Raw genomic sequence first — 22810 nt, 5'->3', positions numbered from 1 at the left:
ACAATGACCCCAAACACACCTCCAGGCTGTATAAGGGCTATTTGACTAAGAAGGAGAGTGATGGGGTGCTATGCCAGATGACCTGGCCTCCTCAGTCACCAGGCCTGAACCCAATCGAGATGGTTAGGGGTGAGCTTGACTGCAGAATGAAGGCAAAAGGGCCAACAAGTGCTAAGCATCTCTGGGAACTCCTTCAAGACTGTTGGAAGACCATTTCTGGTGACTACCTCTTGAAGCTCATCAAGAGAATGCCAAGAGTGTGCAAAGCCGCAATCAAAGCAAAAGGTGGCTACTTTGAAGAATATAAGACATATTTTCAGTTATTTCACACTTTTTTTGTTAAGTATTTCATTCCACATGTGTTAATTCATAGTTTTGATGCCTTCAATGTGAATCTACAATTTTCAGAGTGATGAAAATAAAGAAAACTCTTTGAATGAGAAGGTGTGTCCAAACTTTTGGTCTGTACTATACATCATGTTGATGCCTGAAGAAGGAGTCGTATAGACTCTGAAACGCATTGAATTAATAAAATCACGAAGATTACTTCTCCCGAGTGATTTCCTCTATCCACAAGGAAGCGCGGATTAACCCTTTCCTTCCACTCCACTTATACCGAACTATGTCTCTTGCTGGCTGTATTGCAATCCTTCCTTGTCATTTTAGCTAGGCCTCTGTCGGAGTGCATAGGCTTTCCCAGTTTGGAAGTTAGAATGTTTTTCAAATTGTCCAGAATTGAATCAGAGTCTCTCATCGTTTTGCATGCTGTATTGCAGTCCCTCCTTCTAATTTTTGGCAGCCCTTGCACATAGTGCATAGGCTTTACTAGTGTTAGAGTCACACTGCTTAATAGTGGGAAAAAAATGTATTCTGAGATTCTCCTCAATGTGTCTTCCAGGGTGTATTGCAGTCCCTCTTTGTAATTTTTGGACAGGTTTTGCACTTCCTGCATGGTCTTTATGAGTGTAGGAGTCCCACTACCTAACATTTTTAACAGAATATGTATGAGGTTCTCCTTTTTGTCTAATACAGGGCTTATTGGAGTGCCTCTTCCTTCTGTGTTTTTGCAGTTCTTGCATTGTCCACATAGGCTTTGTGAGTTTCAGAGTCCCTTTTTCATAAATTAAACAGGATGTTTATGGCCATGTCACACACACCACATACCCAGTTAAGGTAATAAATTGTTAAAATTACATTTACCGGTTAATGGTGTATTCACCGTTGAAAGCAATGAGAATGTATAAAAGCTCAGCAAAAACGCTACTTGTGAACATAGCATAAGGGATGGAGGAGGCGTTTTTTTTTTTAAATTTCCATTTTTTTTTAATTAGCATTACATACAAATCATTATGAAAAATTGTTTTCTACCATTTTTTCCTATAAAATCCATTTTATCCTCGGTTTTGTATGTTTTATTGTCAGTCTGTGAATGTGACGTAATATTCTAATAACATTGTTCCCAACAGCGACCTCGGAGTTAAATATGCATCCCCATGCTGTTCTCATTCCATTTGAGCGTTGTATCCATCCATTTCAATACTTTTTATGCCCTCCTCCTCCTCCCCCCCAAAGTCCTGGTAGCGCATCCTGGAAAAATGTTTGAGTTGTACATTGACTTTCAATATACTCTTTACTCAAGATGAGAACACGAGCATTGTGGTTTGCTCGATTTGAGTGCCGAGCACCCAAGCAAGTTAGTGGTTGCTCATCACTTCTGGTTTCACATTATGGGAATATTTGAAGGCTGCAGAGTCAACAACAGTTTACCTCTAAAATAAGAACAGATGTAGCCATGATCAGATTGTGTGAGAACTTATCTCCACTGAATAGTAACTAGTAACACAGTTTATCTTTTATACACCAATTTAGAAATATGAACCTTGGAGCTAAAGCAGAAGTCACCAGTGAGAAGGAAATTATTTATTTGTCCAATAGTACACGAAAAGACCTTGCGGAGATGATGAACTCAACAGTTTCAAGAAATGTGTAAGTATAGCAAAAAACAAACAACATATTCTAAGGATCACTTATGGTTTTAACTTATCTACAGCATTTCAAATAAAACCATTTAATGCAATGACATATTTCAACATATTAAAGGACCATTACCAGAACAGAATTTAAAAAAGTTCCATTTGTGGACATGTAAAATGTAAAAACCTTCGTACATCTATGCTGATCTGTGTTCATCTGCACTTACAGACCTGAAAACTGAATATAACGCCAGATGATAATGTCCCCTTCTGATTCTTTTCAGGTGCAGTGTTATGGTGTTAACCATGTGTGGACTCAATTAACCAAACAACAATATCCATACCCTACCTGGCTTAAATATAGGCTTTTGAATTCTGTTCATGTACATATTACTATTATGATAATTTCTTTTTAAAGCACCCTTAATTCCAGGGTACTGTACATGTTAAAAAAAAGGGGTTACATATATAACATATATGTAAAAAAAAAAAAAAGTAAACAGGTACAGAGGGGAAGAGGACCTTATTTTTATGACCTTACAGTCCACAGGGTTTTAGGGAAGGAGACAGTAGGTCTGCAGGTTGCAGCAGCTCCAGTGGTAGTGAGGTGGCAGTGGGGTTATTGCAGGCTGTAGGCGTTTTTAAATAGATGAATTTTCAGGTCCATTTTCAAAGTTCCAAATCTGTGAGATAATCGGATATATTGAGGCCCTGAGTTCCAAAAGATGGTGGAGAAGTCTTGGAGACGATTGGGTGATGAATGCACAAGAGCACAGTACAGAAGGAGGACTTGTGAGGACCAGAGATTAAGTGTAAGGAAATATCAGGAGGTTAATTGGGAAATATATAAGGGAGACAGATTATGAATAGCCGTGTAAGTTGTTTAGGCTATGTGCTCACGTTGCGTAAATTCATGCAGTTACGCTGCGCTTTGTAGCGCAGCGTAACTGCATGCGTCCTGCGTCCCCTGCACAGTCAATGGAGATTGTGCAGGGGCCGTGCGCACGTGGCGTTTTAGAGCGCAGCGCTTCGGCTACTGCCGAAGCGCTGCGCAAAAAGAAGTGACATGTCACTTCTTCCGTGCGCTTTGCCGGCAGCTCCTGCTCTGTCTATGGCAGGAGCTGCAGGCAGAGCGCACGTTCTCGCCGGCACCATGCGCTTCAGAACGGAGCTTTTCAGCTGCGCTCTGAAGCGCACCTTTTACGGTGCTGGGCTAGTACGCAACGTGCGCACATACCCTAAACTGAATTTGCTAGATTGGAAGCCAGAGAAGGGATTGCCGAAGTGGGGGGAGAGGTGAATTAATTGTGCAGCGTGCTTAAGAACAGACTGAAGAGGTGTAAGAGTGTAAGGCTATGTGCACACGTTGCTTTTTTTTCAGCGCGGAAAAAAACGCACCCTCTGGCAGAGGGGAGAATTGTAAACAATGCTTTTTGAGAAAAACGCATCGAAAACGCATGCGTTTTTCATGCGTTTTTCATGCGTTTTCCATGCGTTTTTTAAGACTTGTCAGTGTTAATAAAGTTGGTTGAACACAGACCTTTGGAAAAAAAAACCTGTGATGTCATTTCCTTCTTTTCCACATTCTGTTTGGATAAATGGGAGGGCTTGGAATGGAAGGAGCACCATTTGAATTTTGGAAAAGTTGAAATAAACTTCGCGCACCATGTCACATTAGCAGGGCCCCTTGGGTACCTATACATCAGAAAACCCCCACAAGTGACCCCATTTTGTAATCTGCACCCCTCAAGGATTTTATTCAGGAGTATATTAAGCATTTTGAATCCACAACTACTTCACCCAAAATGTTGCTATAGCAACAATATTCTCACTTTTAGGCTATGTGGCCGTGATCCAGCGACACGGCGTCTAGTACACAGTGTCAGCCTTCCTGCAGAGATGTGAGTGTTGTCCACGGGAGAACGCAGCTGCCCATGCCCACGATTTGGGTTCAGGCTGCTGTGGACTTTAGCTCTATTCTACCTGCAGAGAGCACTCGTCTCCACAGCATAAATTGACATGCTGAGGCTTGGAAAGCTGCGCCACCGGTCAGTTTATGCTGCGGAGAAAAGAAGCCCAGTGGGCATGGGATTTCTAAAAATCCTTCCACGGTGCTTCTACTGCACAACACAGCGTTATGGACGCAGGGAAAACACTCAGCGCCCAAACCACTGCAAAACCTGATTGTGGGCACACAGCCAAAAAAGCGTCAATGGATGAATGGATGTCAAATATATATAACGTCCCACCACCGCCTGCATATTCTAAGCTGGCACCTTTAGTACCTTTCATGTGGCACTAAAGGGTGCCTAGCTTAGTATTTATAAAAAAAAAAAAATGAAAAAAATGGCGTGGGGTCCCCCCTATTTTTGATAGTCAGTCAGGGTAAAGCAGACAGCTGTAGCCTGCAAACCACAGCTGGCAGTTTCATCTTGTCTGGTGATCAATTTGGAGGGCTCCCCAGGCTTTTTTTTTTAATTTATAAATAAAGAATTAAAAAAAAAAAAATAACGTGGGGTCCCCCCAAATTAGATCACCAGCCAAGGTGAAGCTGACAGCTGGGGTCTGGTATTCTCAGGGTGGGAAGAGCCATGGTTATTGGACTCTTCCCAGCCTAAAAATAGCAGGCCACAGCCGCCCCAGAAGTGGCGCATCCATTAGATGCGCCAATCCTGGCGCTTCACCCCAACTCATCCCGCGCCCTAGTGCGTTGGCAAACGGAGTAATAAATGGGGTTGATACCAGATGTGTAATGTCACCTGGCATCAAGCCCAGCAATTAGTGATGTCACGGCGTCTATCAGATACCAGACATAACTAATTGACAGTAAACAAAAGCAAAAAAAATGACAAAAAAATTTTTATTAGAAAAAACACTCCCCAAATCATTCCCTCGTTAACCAATTTAATCAAAAAATTTGAAAAAAATGGGTCCGCAGAAATCCATTTGGACGTCCCACGTCGGCTCTGGACCTTCTAGAATATGGGGGCACGTTCAGGGAACGTATCCCCCATTTTCTAGGAGGGCAGACCCTCCATTTGTGGAGAGTGGGTGCCAAAAATCTGCACCCACTCTCCCCGGGTCACAGCTGCAGAGTGCGAGCAGCCAGCACAGCTCTCTGAACACAGTGCTGGCTGTCAGCTGCTCTGCTCATGTGACCGCACTGACTGGCGTCTGCTGTGAAGGAGGAGGGGGTGCGGGGGATCAGCGTTGCGACCGGACAGGTAAGGGGGAATACCGGGGGAATAGGGGGTGACCTGGCAGGGCCTGGGGAGCATTTTTCTGTCGCATGTCTCAAGGCACATGCGACAGAAATCATAGGAGTAGGTTGCAGCCGGTGCGCTACTGTGCGCGCGGCCATGTTGGATTTTCGGGAGGGGGGTCGGGGGTCGGGGCGGGCACTTTGGCGACACCGGGGGCTTTCCAGGACTTTGCCAGGAAGTGAGGTCAACAGGAAACCTCTTGACCTCACTTCCAGGTAAATGCCTGTGTTCTGTATGCTGACAAAGCCCGCGGACCGCAACTAAAAAGCAGCTCACTGCGGTGTAGCTGCGTTCTGACCCACATCATCGATTCAATGGGGGAGAGAACGCAGCCACACCGCACAAAAGAAGTGACATGCTGCTTTTCTTTCCGCACCGATTTTTGGCATCCAAAACGCTGCGTTTAGAAACGCAGCGTGTGCACTGATTTTTCGGCTTTCTCATACACTTTGCTGGGAAAGCTGAACGCATGCAATTTGCCACTGAAACGCTGCGGTTCTAAACGCAGTGTTTCCGCGGTAAAAAACGCAACGTGTGCACACAGCCTTAGTCCTTGGGCAGTATATTGCAGGAAGTTGTCAGGGCCAGAGATAAGAGCACACACCAACATTGTAGTACATTCAAGGTTTAAGAAACTACAAATTTTGGAAATATTTTTGAATTGGAGGTGGCAGTAAGGGCTTGGATTTACGGTTTGAAGGACAGGGCAGAGGCAAGGGTTACATCTATGCAGTGGCCCTGCTGTACAGACGAAAGAATTCTATTTTTTTATAGTTATAATAGGTCTGGTAGGGGGGCTGATTGAGATGGAGAAAAGATTATGAGTTAATTTTGTCCACATTGAGTTTTGGAAAACGTGATGAGAATAAAGAAGGTGTGGCTAATAGACACTTTGGGATTCTGGGTAGCAGAAAGGTGACATCTTTTCCAAAGAGGTAAATTTGCGTGTCATCAGTATACTGGTGGTACTAGAAGCCATGGACTTATTAAGTTATGCCAGACCAAAGGTATAGATAAAGAGAGTAAAGTTCCCAGGATAGAGTGTTGAGGGACACAACAGAGAGAGGGCAGGATGAAGATGTAGTGTGGGAATGGGAGTCGATAAATGTGCAATTAATGAGGTAAGAGGAGGTTCAGGAGAGGGCAAGACCTTTGATGCCTGCAAAAAAGAAGATTTATAGTAGAAGGAAGTAGTCAACTGTGTCAAAGGCAAATAACTGATAAAGAAGTATAGAATATTGTTTCTCCCCTTTGCAGTTAGTAAGTCATTTGTAACTTTGGTTAAGGAGGTTTCAGTGGAGTGGCGGGAATAGAAGCTGGATTGTTGGTTATCAAAGAGTGCGTTATATGAGAGGTGGAAAGAAAGATCAATGTGGTTTTCAAGGAGTTTGGAAGCGAACATGAGTAACGATATTGGGAGACAGTTGGAGATAAAAGTTGGGTCAAATGATGACTTCTTAAGGATAGGTATGATTGTTGCGTGTTTGAACGCGGAAGGGAAGACACCTAAGCTTATTCTTTAAAGAGATGAGTTAGGGCTGTGATAAGCGTGGCGATGAGGTTAGCAAGGATGTGGCTTGGGATGGCATCAAGTGCACAACTGATGACTTGTGATTTGGAAAGAAAATGAAAACGTTTTTCCTCAGTAATGGTGGTAAAGAAGGACATCGGAGAAGGGCATTGATTTGTTACACAGAATGGTTGAGATGGCTGTACATTAAAGTCTTGTTTGATGTGGTTGATCTTTATTTTGAAGTGAGCAGCAAAATCTTCTACAGAAATGAGGAATGTTGGAGAGGGCAGAGATTTATGGAGGAAGAATTTAAAAGGGTTGATTAAATGTTTAGGGTTGTGGGATAGAGAATATATATGATTTGTTAAATATTCCTGTTTAGCAAAGGTGAGAGCCAACTTGAATGTGAAAATTGTTTACTTAAATGTGGTGAATCAACTTTGCAACCCTGTATGCTTGTTTGATAACTCAATGTCAATAAGGAATATCTGGCCACTTGTGTGGGGGTGAATTATTCTTAATTAATTAATTAGACTTATTGTTCCTTTGTTCATTGAGTCAAGGGACAAGGGCCATTGTTTCATGTGGGACTGTCAGGTGCCCTTTTTGTATGCTAATTTGTAGATTGCCTGCTGGATTTTGGATTGCATCAGCCCACTACAGTGTACTAGTTTGGGTCATCTTGTGGACAATTGAACTAGCGAACAATGAGGGAATATTAAATCCTGTGGGACATAGTGTCCTGAAATGGGAGCTGAGGAATCTAAAAAAGTGGCTTGCTCCTGTCACCAGTGATTCTACAGTACTGTGGCCTAGGGACCATTGTTCCAACTGGTGGATTACAGAACTACTCCACTACTTAACATTGAGTCTACAAATTCGTTTAGAGAACCTAGGTTGGAACTATTCAGTCACCTGGGTACATTCCCTCGCTGTGCTCGGTTGGCTTCCTACCACTATCATACCACTATCTCCTCTCAGAGGGTGCCCACAAAATACTATATTCTGTTTTATGTTGGGATCCCAATAAAGTCTTACTAAAGTGTGGTAACTTTACCATGTGTTGTCTGAGTAGTGTTCTGCCCATGGGGAAGGAGTACTGGCACTCAGTGGGATGAGCTCAGGTCCATGCGGTCTTTCTAAAGACTGACAGGCCAGAAGACAAGAGCACCCTTGACCCTCATGTCTTCACAACTGATGGCGGCAGTTAGATACTATTCAGCTCGGCTGATCTGAGAGAGCTGCAAGGGTCTGATGTTCTTAGACCCCCGTCTAAGGGCCCTCAACAGGCTGACATATAGGTATACCCAGCAGGCCATAGGTAAGGCATACAGATTGCGGATGCTATCCTGTTCCACCCCACCAGCTTTGCCTTGGAAAGAGGACTGAAGTGGATATACAGCAGCAAGAGGAAATGGCAACTACAGGAGCTGTGCCAGCATCGATTGATCAAATACCGGGCCACCGACACTCGGTCAGATTTGATACAGGAATTAGTCACTAGGATACCTAGAACATCGTTGAGAATGACGAAACCCTGCCGAGATTGAGCCAAAGAAATTAAAATGCTTGCCAGATCAAGGATCCAGTGGCAGTCTGGACTCTAAAACCCAGTCAGAAAGCAGCTCGAATCTAGGAGTTGTTTGACACATTGGGGCCCATAGCTTTATGCGGGAAGAGTGCTTGTGTTATGGAATCAGTTTTGGGAGTTCCAGTTCCTCTTCTGCCAGTGCCGCCCCTACCTCCATGGTGGTCTCCATGGTGGTACCAAGGAAATCACCTCCGCTACAGGAACATGCCAATATTTAATGAGTCCAGCACTGCAGTTGATGAACCCTGATGCTGATGCTCCAGGTGCCCACAGCTGATTGGGCTAGATACCTGTGGACTTGTTTGACTGGGTGGGCCTCGGGACTGCCTGAACTATTGGACTATTAAGGATACAGTGATGGCCATTTTTACCATCACCCCGAGAGATATTGCATCAAGTTCTGGACTTTGTCTCGCCAGGGTGCCTTCTTTGTAGAACTTGGCAGTCAACTCCAGACAGCAGTGCAACCGCTGGCTTGATTGTCAGGCTACTCACTCCGATGCTGCTCTCTGGGACGTGTTGGTGCTTGAGCAACTTATGGAGATAATGACCACAGAAATATGAGAGTGAATGCTGAAGAAGCCTGACACCCCAGAGCAAGCTGCCCAGTTGCCTTATGAGTTTACAGTGAATCAACCTTGCTTGTGATCCAATATGCCAACCAATCCCAGGAGATTCCTCAATCATCGACTTGAGTGGCCACCAATAACTCAAGCAGGATTATCATGCTATCCAGCAGAAGCCCCACCAGGACAAATGGAGCTTGTGAATTGCCCAACCCATGGCACTGTTATACATGTAATACTTGGACAAATTTCCAAAGATTGTCTCCAAGGCTGGGGCCCCATGGGTAAAGCCTTTCTGACAGCTTATCCCATCAATGTCTGCTGAGATGAGCCATTGGGGTCTAAAGGAGGCTTTCTCCTGAGTACACTAACAGCGGAGGAAGTGATACGGCCTGTCAACACCCTATATCAGCCAACCTCTGTTGCCACATCCAGCCGATCAATGTCGGTAACATCAAGGCCTTGGGACTTTGGGTCTTCCATCACCCTAGTCAGCCCAGATATTGTCTCCCAGAACACCATTTATGAGCCCACCAAGTGACCATCTCTCTGGCTGGGGGTCAGCACTCAGGTATTCCTCTGGCACGTGTGCAGCTGAACTGGGGTACTGACCAAGAAGAGATCGAAGTGGCACGGCCTCCCCACCCCTGTTATTTTGGGGAATAACCTAGGACAAGGACTATCCAACCAGTTTGTCACAGTCATCACCCACAACCAAGCCAAGCAGCACCCTGATGCAGATCCTTCTGCACCTCTTACAAGGATAATCCGCATTCAAAGTCTCTATCAACCTCCTCTTAGCTGGCAACAATGCACACACCTGACCAGACTGTGGCCATTGACTGGTGAGAGATAGATCGTTAAGAGTTTAGGGAAGCCGAACTCACGTACGCCAAACCTAGAGATTCTCACCAGTATGGCTGCCTGATCTGGGGAAAGAAATCAGGGGGAGGTGTATAGATGGGAGTCGGGGCTATCATATTGGGAAAAGCCTACATCCTCCCTAGATAAATTCTGTACCTGTATCCATCAGCTTGTGGTACCCCAGCAGCACTGACCCCCCAACTCCTGCGTTTGGGAAATGACTTCCCTGAAGCTGGGCACATGGAGGTCAGAAAGACCCAGGGTCACCTGATGCATAGTTTTTTGGGCCAAGGCTCACTCAAGTGCTACAGAAATACTTGTCCATTGTGCCCCCTGTTGTATCCCGCTCCAGTCAATGTCCTTGATAGGTGAAATATTGCTGAGGGTTGCCATAGATTTAGTAGGCCCCTTAGCCATTCCCAGCCACAGTTGAAAAAGGTGCATTCTCACCCTGGTCAACTTTGCCACCTGCTGCCCAGAAGCCATTGGCCTGTCATCCATAGATGCGGAACATGGGGCTAAAGCACTACTAGATACCTTTAGTCAAGTAGATTACTGTAAGAGATATCGATCGACCAGGCTGACCAGTTCCAAAGCAAGCTGATTTAGACCATCTGGGAGAAACATGGAAGTTGCTCCAAGGCGCACCACACCCTACCACCTTGAAAGTAACAGCTTGTGTAAGCGGTTCTATGGAACTCTCAAGCAGTTCATTAGCCTGTATGTGGAGTCCAAACATCAAGACTGGGAAAAAGGTTCTAGTACTAGAGCCAGTATAGGAAAACAAGCTGCAAACCATGTGGTCAAGTCCATTCAATGCTACCAGGAAATGTGGTAATACTAACTACACCATGGCCCTGGATGGTGCAGGTTTTCATGAACAGACCTACCATGTCAACATGTTAAAAGCTTATGAGCAACAGGAGGTCATCAACTATTTGTTGTCCCCTTTAGATGACCCATATATGAACCAGATCCTGGACTTACTGGGGGAGTCCAAAAGGAGAATGGTAGAAACGGATATCTCATTAGGAGAATGTCTTAGTCCATCACAGAAGCAGCAGTTAACAAGCCTGCTGGGAACATTTGGACCTCTATTCAGGAGTTGGCCTTCTCGAACACCCCTGGTCCAGCATCATGTCAACACAGGGGCATACAACCCACCTACCGGGTGACACCTCCAGTGTTGGCAATGAGGAAGGCCGAGGTGGATGAGATGTTGAAAATGGGTGTCATAGTTTCTTCCCATAGCTCATGGACGGTCAGTGTAGAGTTGGTGCCCAAGAAGGACAAAAGTAATTGCTTTTGTGTGCATTTTAGTGACTCAATAAGGTTACCGTTACAGACCCCCAACCGATGCCTTGAGTTGATTAACTACTGGAGAGGTTGGGAGGAGCATATCTAACGTCATTCTGAGCAAGGGATTCTCGCAGATCCCACTCACAAAAAGGCTCAAGAGAAGTCTGTGTTCATCACCCCTTTTGGCCTGTATGAATTACCAGTATGCCATTTATTATGAAGAATGCCCCGGCTACCTTCCAAAGAGTGGTAGACCAATTACTAGAGGGATGTCAGGCCTACCTGGATGACATTGCTATCTTCAGCGGCACCTGGGAAGAGCATCTTCCGCACTTGTCCCTTGTGCTGCAGAGGATATCCAAAGCCCAACTCACCATCTGACATGACAAATGCCAGATGAGGATTGCCGAGGTACTGGGACATTAGTTGTGAAGTAGGTGTATTCATCCTGTACCCGCAAAAGTTGAAACCATTACCCAGTGACCCCGCCTAGTCAACCAAGAAAAGGTCAACACATTCTTAGTTTGCATTCTTACAGTTGAAAGTCAAGCTGGACCAGAGCTCAGTCCTCACTGTTTCCAACTTCCACTGCCGGTTCATTATTCAAACAGATGCATTGGATACTGGACTAGAAGCTGTGTGCAGCCAAGCAGGGGCCGATGGTCAAGAACACCGATTAACGTCTCTCTTGGAAGCTGTTGGACCAGGAGAGGGCATATGCCACAATAGAAAAAGAATGCTTGGACATAGTATGGGCCCTGAAAAAATTTCAGCCATACCTCGATGGCAAGGAGTTCATGGTCCTCACTGACCACAATCCATTAAGTTGGCTAAATTGGACTGCTTTGACAATGGATACTTATTCAATTGTGGTACTATAATTTTTCTGTCTCACATAAAAAGGCAAAGATCATGGGAATGTTGACGGACTGACCCAAGAATTAGAGAAGGATGATCAAAAGCCTATCACATCTGGCAGCCCCATCAACAGTGACCCTTGCCAGGGATCGAGCAGTCTCCGACACTAATTAAAAGGTGGAGGAATGTGACAACTCAGCATCAGTAAGAAATATCTGGCCACTTGTGTGTGGGTAAACTATTCTTAATTATGTCAGACATATTGTTCCCTTGTTCAGTGAGTCAAGGAACATGGGCCATTGTTTCATGTGGGACTGTCCAGTGCCCTTTTTGTATGCTAATTTGTGGAATGCCTGCTGATTGTGGATTGAATCAGCCCCCTACAGTGTACTAGTCTGAATCATCTGGAGCTGAGGCATGTAAAAGGGGGCCTGCTCCTATTCCCAGTGATTCTAAAAGACTTTAGCTGGGGGTCCATGGTTTTTAGCTGGTGGATTACAGGACTGCTTCACTATCCAATACGGAGTCCACAAGTTCATTTGGAGAACCCAGATGGAGACTATCCGGTCACCTGGTCACATATCTCGCTGTGCTCGGTTGGTTTCCTAAGCTTACCGCTGTCTCCTCTCAGTGGGGGCCCGCCAAAAGTGGGCTGATGCTGGTTGAGGTAGTAGCCCTGGATGCCCCAAAGTCACAGAGGTTCTAATAGCTGGGGAGTCAGCGGAAGGATGAGATTCTATCACTTGCAACATCTTGCATGTTATATGTTCTGTTTTGGAAATTTAATAATGTCTTACAAGGTAACCTCACCTGTGTTGTCTGAGTAGTGTTCTGACCACGGGGAAGGAGTAAAGACATTCAATTGGAAGAGCCTCTGTCCGCGCTCTCTCTCTAAAGACAGCCAGGTCACTGGACGACAGTACCCCTGACCATCATGTCTGCACAGCTTGCTGCAGTTTTTTTGTGACATTGGTGTACCAGGGTTGTCTATTGATTTGTCGCCTTCTGCTGTGTTCAACAGGAGCAACCAAGTTGATACCTGATGCTAGCATGCTGTTGACATCCTGCATACTTGCACGTTTTACAGCATAAAAGATTTACAACAAAAGGTTTTGTATTTAATTTCAAGTGCATATGTCTTTATAGAACAAAAATACCAAGATTTCTGCAGATCATTGATCTTTGTGCCATGTTGTGTTTGGCCTGGTTATTGGTTTACATATTTGGCAGAGCTGGTTGGTATTTATGTTGCACTTCAATATCTTTGTTGTTTGTTTTTTTTTATGCTAGAACGCTTGAACACATCTATCCATGGTATGTGAAAGCACCAAGTGATTCTATTGCAAAGCCCTTACGGCAGCTGCTCCACAGTAAGTATTGTCTGCTGCGAAAAGTGCATTTCAGGTTGCAATCAAATAATAGATGTCATAGGCAACATATGTTTTCATGCTAAGTGTTTCTTCTGTTTAACAGATGGCAAATTCACAAATATTACTGTCTCTCTTGAGAGAAATGGTACTGGTGAATTTGCTCGAGAGTGGTGGGTTCTTAATCAGACTAAGAAGCTTTCTTCAAGCAAAGTTGGCTTGGAACTATTTGTTTTCAGTGACAAAGTCAGTCCTCCAAGCCTTGGATTCTTAGCTGGATATGGGTAAGAATCTTCCGATTATTATAGAAGTTATCAGAATTGTGTGTGTCTGTATGCATATATATATATGTGTGTATAGTATATACATACAGTACCGACCACAAGTTTGGACACCCCTTATTCAAAGCGTTTTCTTTATTTTCATGACTCTGAAAATTGTAGATTCACATTGAAGGCATCAAAACTATGAATTAACACATGTGGAATGAAATACTTCACAAAAAATTGTGGAACAACTGAAAATATGTCTTGTATTCTAGCTACTTCAAAGTATCCACCTTTTGCTTTGATTACTGCTTTGCACACTACTCTTGGCATTCTCTTAATGAGCTTCAAGAGGTAGTCACCGGAAATGGTTTCCACTTCACAGGTGTGCCCTGTCAGGTTTAATAAGTGGGATTTCTTGCCTTATAAATGGGGTTGGGACCATCAGTTGTGTTGTGCAGAACTCTGGTGGATACACAGCTACTGAGTAGCCTGTTAGAATTTGTATTATGGCAAGAAAAAAGCAGCTAAGTAAAGAAAAACGAGTGGTCATCATTACTTTAAGAAATGAAGGTCAGTCAATCCAAAAAATTGGGAAAACTTTGAAAGTGTCCCCAAGTGTAGTGGCAAAAACAATAAAATGCTACAAAGAAACTGGCTCACATGAGGATCGCCCCAGGAAAGGAAGACCAAATGTCACCTCTGCTGCAGAGGATAAGTTTATCCAAGTCACCAGGCTCAGAAATCGCAGGTTAACAGCAGCTCAGATTAGAGACCAGGTAAATGCCACACAGAGTTCTAGCAGCAGACACATCTCTAGAACAACTGTTAATAGAAGACTTTGTGCAGCAGGCCTTCATGGTAAAATAGCTGCTAGGAAACCACTGCTAAGGACAGGCAACAAGCAGAAGAGACTTGTTTGGGCTAAAGAACCCAAGGAATGGACATTAGACCAGTGGAAATCTGTGCTTTGGTCTGATGAATCCAAATGTGAGATCTTTGGATCCAACCACCGTGTCTTTGTGCGACGCAGAAAAGGTGAACAGATGAACTCTACATGCCTGGTTCCCACCATGAAGCATGGAACAGGAGGTGTGATGGTGTGGTGATGCTTTGCTGGGGACACTTTTGGGGATTTATTCAAAATTGAAGGCATACTGAACCAGCATGGCTACCACAGCATCTTGCAGCGGCATGCTATTCCATCCGGTTTACATTTAGTTGGACCATCATTTATTTTTCAACAGGACAATGACGACCCCAAACACACCTCCAGGCTGTGTAAGGGTTATTTGACTAAGAAGAAGAGTGATGGGGTGCTACGCCAGATGACCTGGCCTCCACAGTCACCAGACTTGAACCCAATCGAGATGGTTTGGGGTGAGCTAGACCGCAGAGTGAAGGCAAAAGGGCCAACAAGTGCTAAGCTTCTTTGGGAACTCCTTCAAGACTGTTAGAAGACCATTTCTGGTGACTACCTCTTGAAGCTCATCAAGAGAATGCAAAGAGTGTGCAAATCAGTAATCAAAGCAAAAGGTGGTTATTTTGAAGAACCTAGAATATAAAACATATTTTCAGTTGTTTAGCAATTCGTAAGTATTTCATTCCACATGTGTTAATTCATAGTTTTGATGCCTTCAATGTGAATCTATAATTTTCAGAGTCATGATAATAAAGAAAACTCTTTGAATGAGAAGGTGTGTCCAAATATTTGGTCTGAACTGTATGTGTGTGTGTATGTATATATATATATATATATATATATATATATATATATATACATATATACCATATCAGTTTAGTATACTCCTTTTTCACGATCGGTTTAGGTCCCTATTTCTCTGCTGGTGAATTTCAGAACAAATCATCACATATGGTTCAGGCTCCTTTTTTCTGATACAAAGCTTTGAATTCACTTTGTAGCAATAGCTAAAAATGAATACATTTTCTGACAGCCATTACCAGGAGGAACCATAGTTATATCTGGGATGAGGTAAATAATTTTGCAACACAAAACAGGTATACCAGCCAAATAAGAGATGTATTATATTTTTCTACCTTAACCTTCAAAAAGTGCTGAGATTTCTGAACTCTGACATCTATCATTTTTACCATCATCTCTATTTCATAGAACTCTTTTCATCAGAAAACCCACTTAAAATGCTTAATTAATTTAGATAAATTTAATCCATCACACAGTTTTAGCTCCCCATCTTAGAGCAGTTTAATGTAGGGGCAGAGACCCTGATTCTTATGATGTGTTACTTACTTACTGAGCTGCTTGCTGTTATTTTAATACCATAAAATCACAGTTTTATCTGCTATAAATCTAGCAGTTCTCTGAATGCTGAGGTCGATATGAGGCCGGTTTCAGACGTCCGTGTTTAATCATGTACAAGTCACACACATGGTTATGGTCATATGTGTGTCATATGTGTGTAACACGTGTCACACGTGTGACATCCGTGTTTGCATACGTGTTGTCATGATTCGCCTCCCTGTCCACATGGCTAGGGGGCGGAGCCTTCTCTCGAACCTCACTTCCAGACCCTGGATGCCTTAAAAGCTGGCATTTCCAGTGAATCAGTGCCAGCTATAAGCTTAGCACTGCTTTGCCTGTGATTGCTGGTCCTGTGAGTGATATCCTGATCTGTCTGTTCCTGTGCCCCCGTGCCCTTGTCTGTGTTCCATCCCCTGGTCGTCCCTCCTGTCCTCTGTTCCCTCTCCTATTTCCCCACTCGGTTGCTTCCTCCGATACTGACCTTGACCTGACTTTGACACCGCTTTTGCTCGTTCCTCCGGTCCTGCTTCTGCCCGTACGGTGTTTGACCCAGCCTGTCTGACTATTCCTTGCATGCTCTGCTTCTCAGCTGTGCTTTGAGGTAATGCATGAGAACGCTGTGAATTCACTTCCTGGTTCTCATTGCTCTGTGCAGTGTATTATGCTACAGAGCTCTGGCTCCCCCTGGTGGCAGCATTACACGTGTGACAGGTACCGTAGAAAACACGGGTCTTTGAAATAATTTTTTTTCCATATTTACCTGTTTTCTTCGGCTCTGCTGCCTCCCACTCCTGACCGCCGCTCATTATATTCATTAATTATTCACCGCACTCAGGACCTGGAAGCTGGAGTATTGCGGGGACAACGCTGGGTACAGCACCTCCAAGGAAAGCACCGCGGGGACAGGTGATTATTCTGCAAGTACAGTGACATCCAGGAGGTCATTGGAGTTCCCAATGAACTATGATGACATCCTGATGATACCTCCACGACACCCGCACTACAGCTTCACGGGTTCATCAGAGTTCATTTGAAACTATGATGACTCTCCGATGCTCCCCCCACGATGCTCCAGCTTCCAGGTTCTCACTACACACACACACTCTGCTCTATACTCACCCAGCGATGCGGTCCCTGGTACTGAAGTCTCCAGCAGTGGTCTGGCTTCCAGCTAATCAGTGCAGTGAATATTCAGTGAAATATATAAAAAAATATTTATTATTATTTATATAATTTTTATTAAAAAGACCTGTGTTTTTTCCAGTACGTGTCACACTGATGTCACAAGGATCACATCAGTCTGTGATCCGTGTAACACCCGAACTGCCAGAGAAAAAACAGACATGTCTCTGTGTGTGCGTGTGGGGACTTGAGATGTCACACGGTCCGTGTGAAAACACGGCCGTGTGAGTACCAGTACAGAATAACATGGGTACGTGTGGCATCTGTGTTAACAACGGATGTCACACGTACCTAAAACACGGACGTCTGAAACCGGCCTAACCCCCTCCCTCCACTGAATGGCAGTTTTCTGCCTATGCACACAAAGCAGTCAATCAGTGGTGGGGGAAGGGTTATAGAGAGCTGATGCATATGAAAGTCTACATCACTGCAGGCCTATTAGTCCTCTAGTTATGATCACTGGCTTATAACATTTTTTTAAAAAAATACAGAAACCAGCCTAGAAAGTGACACACCACTGGAATCCTGGTCTCTGCTCCTACATTATGCTGCTCTCATATTAGGTGGCAAAAGAAATATTCCTCAGCTATGGATCCTATTGATGCCATATTCTGAGACTTACTATATATGATTTCTTTCATATAATTTCCAATTTTACCCCTTAACGACCGCGGGCAGTAATATTACGTCCTAAGCGGTCATAGTCTAATTCGCCGGTGATCCGCACACAGGTCAGCTGATTTGTATAGCTGACGTGTGTCTTGCAGGCACGAATGGAACCGTGTTCCGCCCCTGTCTATTAACCTCTTTAAATGGTGCTGTCAAAATGTGACAGACCCATTTAAATCCCCGGCGTGGTACATCTGTACCTACCGGGCTCCATCAGCGTCGCAGTGACGTGATCACTGTGAGCCGATGGTTGTCATGGTAGCATGTGATGACTCCTGTAGCTAGCATGCCCTGCCGGCTGCTGCCAGTGACGAGAGATGAAATTTTCTGCTGATCTCAGCTGTGTAGCTGTGATCAACAGAAAAGAATGAGCGATCAGACTGCTGAGCCTTATAGTCCCCTAGGGGGACTAGTAAAATAAAAAAAAGTAAAAAAAAAACAACAAGGTAAAAAAAAATAAAAACACCCTAAAACTTCAAATCACCCCCCTTTTGCAACATTGAAAATTAAAAGGTTAAAAAAATAAAAAATATACACATATTTGGTATCGCCGCGTTCAGAAATGCCCGATCTATTACAATATAAAATCAATTAATCTGATCGGTAAACAGGGCAGCGACCAAAAAGATTCAAACTCCAAAATTATGTTTTTTAGTCACCACAAATTTGGCACAAAATGCAATAACAGGCCATCAAAACGTAGCATCGGTGCAAAAATAGTACCAATAAAAACGGAACGCAAAAAATAAGCAGTCACTGAGCCATAGATCCTGAAAAATGAGAATGCTACTGGTTGCAGAAAATGGCGCAAAACGTGTGGGACTTTTTTGGCCAAAATTCAGATTTTTTTTTAACCCCTTAGATAAAAGTAAACCTATACATATTTGATATCCACAAACTCGTACCGACCTGAGGCATCACACCAACACATCAGTTTTACCATATAGTGAACACGGTGAATAAAATATCTCAAAAACAATTATGCAATCGCACTTTTTTGCAATTTCTCAGCAGTTGGAATTTTGTTGCCGTTTTCCAGTACACTATATGGTAAAACTTATGGTTTCATTTAAAGGAACAACTCGTCCTGCAAAAAACAAGCCTTTATATGGCAAGATTGATGGAAAAATCAAAAATGTTACGGTTCTCGGAGAAAGGGGAGCAAAAAAAACGCAAAAACAAAATGGAAAATCGGCCGGGGGTGAAGGGGTTAAATCAATATGACCTAACACAGACAAGTAACTAATGTTTACTATATATTTATTGACTACCGAACAAGCCGCATGTGATTAACATGCCTTATATTGTTATTTTCAGAATTATGGGATTGTACGCTTCTGTGGTACTCGTAATAGGAAAATTTGTTCGAGAGTTCTTCAGCGGAATATCCCACTCCATAATGTTTGAGGAACTACCAAACGTGGACCGTATCCTTAAACTGTGCACAGACATTTTCCTAGTAAGAGAGACTGGAGAATTGGAACTGGAAGAAGATTTATATGCCAAATTAATATTCTTATACCGTTCACCAGAAACTATGATCAAATGGACAAGAGAAAAAAATAAATAATATTAATGAACTCAGTGATTCAGTTGACTTCATTTGGATTATTAAAAGCACAATATTGCCATGGCTCTCGTAAGAGCTTGGACTTTTGCAATGAAGGAGCAGTTACCGATAAAGTGCGAAAAAGCTAAGTAACAGAGGATCAGGTATTTTTTTTTATCTGAAGCCAACAACATCACAGAAACTTTTCATTAGATATCTAAGTCTTTCCAAGGTAGGACCAATACAAAGCCAAAGCGGGAATATACATCTGTACAAGTGTTTCTTCTCCGGAGACATCTCTTGAAATGTGCAATATGCTGCTTTCGAGTGTCCTATACCCTGGAAATGGCAGTCATTTTTATTTTTTTTTGATAATCCTGACAAGACTTACTGCAGCAAAGGGTAAATAAATGACTGCACAGTTGTATGGTAGTTGTATGGTATAGGGAAACATTATTTATGCATTAAAGCCTCACTCTACATTCAGTAAAACACTAACTGACAATCTTGTTAACTGCCTTATTTTATTGGAACTTCCCAACAGAATATTTTCATCAATTATTTGACTTTTTCTCAGGAAAACAACAAAAAATAAACAAAAATAATAATAAAAAAAAGTATTTAGAGATAGCTCAAGGCCATGCCAACAGCGGTTCCTTTAAGATGAATATATCATAATTACTTGTTACACTGTTGTTACAGGCTGGGATGCATGCCTCTAACTCTACCTTTTTAGGGCTTGTACATTTTGTTTTATAAACAGAGAAAGAAAATGTTTACATGACATATTCATCGTTCTTTTCACTATAGTCTTATTTTTATGTCCAACGCTTACCCTAATTAAAAATGGCCTTTACTTTATTTATTTCTAATCTCTCAACCTTTACATTCTTCATCCGGGAAAAATGGCACAACTTAAAAAAAAAGAAGAAGTAAACGTGATAAGCAGCCATTTAGGTAATACATGGAGAAAACAGTGGCTAGTCATAAAGCACACAGAATCTTGTTTGCTTACAATATGCTTAACATTTACTTGAAAATAACGTCATTGCATTCTTTATTTGCAGCCAAAATAAGCGTAAAATACTGGAGATTTTTTTTTTTTAACCTCAACATTCCTTATAGTTTAATTAAGGGCTACTATTTAATTAACACTGTTTGTAAATTGCAATATGTAATATGCAAAAGGCATGCACTTATGTAGTTCTCAATGTGGCCCATGTTATAGTGAATAGTGAAAATGGTTGCCCAGAGTGGAATTGCTACTGCTCATTATTATTCATTATTTCTTCTTTATAGTATATTTGTCATGTATGCACCATAGGGCAGCCTTTTTGTTAACAGTATCGGTAATTATAATATGTTTCCTTTACCTAAATATAATTGGTACAAATAATAGTGCAAGTAACTGTTAGCAGCAACAGTATTAGCACCGATATGCTACCAAGTGTTGGTTTTAACAAAGTGGCTGTCCTCACTGGTAGTAAGTACCTGGGACACTCAAAGCAGCACCAGAATAGGTGTGGTATTCACATCACGTTAGATTTCACATCATGCTCTGGAGTCCAATAATAAATATAGTAATTTGTGGTGTTTAATATTCAACCTAGCATTATTTTATCACCAAAACATAAGGATTAGGGATGATCGAATACCTCAAATATTCGGCTTCGTGAATATCCGACGAATAGGTCGCCGATATGCGAATATTCGATGCGCAATGTAAGTCTATGGGAAGCCCGAATAGTTCTGAATAGTTGTTATTCGGGTTTCCCATAGACTTACATTGCGCATCAAATATTCGTAAATAGTCGAATAACGGCGACCTATTAGGCAAATATTCGCGAAGCCGAATATTTGAGGTATTCGATCATCCCTAATAAGGATCCATTAGGAGAACCTCTTCTGGATATTGCTGCTTAAAGTGGACCTTTTCACATGTCATTAAACAAATCCTTTAGAGAGAATGTTTTAACCACTAAATTCTAGCCATCCAACAATGAGCTGTTCCCTGGAAGTTAGAATGACCTTACAAGTATTTATTTCTCTACGTTATTAATGAAAAAAACTGTTTTACTTCCTTGAATTTCACATTGCATGATGAAGCAGCAGGTGCTATGGTCATATAACTGCTGTAACATTGTACTGATAATGGAGGACCTTTGTAGAATACTGTTTGCGTGACATGGGACTTTTCCAATGGCTGCTTTTTTCTTACAAAGAAACATTTTAAAATAAATTTTTTTCACAATCTGTTTTTTTTTGTCATAAATCTTAATAAGAGTCAATGGAAACATACAATTTTGGTAAGGTAATACATATTTATATGAATTATGTGTGTATTTTAAAGAGGAAACTATAAATAGGAAATAAAAAGGAAAATGGAATATAAGGTGCTTGAATTCTTTGTGATAGACGATACTGTCAAGGGAGAAATTTAGGTAAGACTGCTAATAGAGTCTTTGTTCAGGGCAAATCCAAAGGAAGGGTCCAAATTAGCTATCTGCGCAGATATAATAAATAACTCAGAAGCAATGACCACAGAAACTGTGTTCACTCTTTGAGCCAGTATAGGCGTCTGGCTCGTATATTCAATAGCTCAGATTTTAGTATTACATTTCAACCTTACAGCTTAGAATCATATTATGGCATCTGTGCAATTGTCATATAGACACACAGATAATTATGCAATAACATCTATATTTTGATTATTTACATACACAGATAATCTTATTACATTTGAACGAACAATCTATAGCCCAGGCTACCTTCACAGTCCCCCCTTAATAAGATATCTGTGAATGTTGTCAACCTTAAATTTGACAATTTTCCCATTTAGATATATTTTATTTGGAACTTATTTGTGACCCCACCCCCTTGGAACTTATTTTATTTATTAAAGATAGCTTCATGATTTATAGGAGCTATTAGGATTGGCGTTATTACTTTCATTAGGGCACATTATCCTGACCAAGGAAGATTGAATCTAAATCTTATCTTGAAATCAAAAAACATTTGCTACAGATTGTCTATGGTTCTTCTTTCCGGATATGAAACAAAAAGGAGGATACTTGGTCAGTGCTAGTCCATTTAGGGCCATCTCGTGAACCTAGGTGATCTGCTCTTGATAAAAAAACAAAGCATGATGATGCTTCATGTGAACAGTTTGTAGCGCTAACTTAAGGGTGCTTTACACGCTGCGACATCGCTAACAATATATCGTCAGGGTCACGCTGTTTGTGATGCGCATCCGGCGTCGTTAGCGACATCACAGCGTGTGACAGCTAGAAGCGACGATCAACGATCCCAAAAACGTCAAAAATCGTTGACACGTCGCTGCTTTTCATAATAATGTTGGTGGTGCATGCCGCTGGTTGTTCGTCGTCCCTGTGGCAGCACACATCGCTATGTGTAACACCGCAGGAACGACGAACATCTCCTTACCTGCGTCCACCGGCAATGAGGAAGGGAGGAGGTGGGTGGGATATTCCGCCCGCTCATCTCCGCCCCTCTGTTTCTATTGGATGGCTGCCGTATGACGTCGCTGTGATGCCGCTCGAACCGCCCCC

At 42.6% G+C, this 22810-nt stretch overlaps 1 protein-coding gene across 13 annotated transcripts in view; it reads left to right on the top strand.

The window, feature by feature from the left end:
* Window positions 1–20965, top strand: part of PIEZO2 (piezo type mechanosensitive ion channel component 2) — a 630266-nt gene extending 609301 nt beyond the window's left edge. For all 13 annotated transcript variants that reach the window (XM_075314549.1, XM_075314558.1, XM_075314555.1 and 10 more), the window contains 4 exons: window positions 1870–1986; window positions 13218–13297; window positions 13401–13578; window positions 19010–20965. In XM_075314549.1, coding sequence (XP_075170664.1) covers window positions 1870–1986; window positions 13218–13297; window positions 13401–13578; window positions 19010–19262 — 628 coding nt within the window. In that variant the 3' untranslated portion in view covers window positions 19263–20965. The remainder of the gene's footprint in view (window positions 1–1869; window positions 1987–13217; window positions 13298–13400; window positions 13579–19009) is intronic.
* The last annotated feature ends 1845 nt before the right edge of the window (window positions 20966–22810 follow it).

Source organism: Anomaloglossus baeobatrachus, chromosome 6 (genome assembly GCF_048569485.1).
Source record: "Anomaloglossus baeobatrachus isolate aAnoBae1 chromosome 6, aAnoBae1.hap1, whole genome shotgun sequence".
Taxonomy (NCBI): Eukaryota; Metazoa; Chordata; class Amphibia; order Anura; family Aromobatidae; genus Anomaloglossus; species Anomaloglossus baeobatrachus.
The sequence above is the reverse complement of the archived record's forward strand: the minus strand, read 5'-3'. Positions and strand labels throughout refer to the sequence as shown.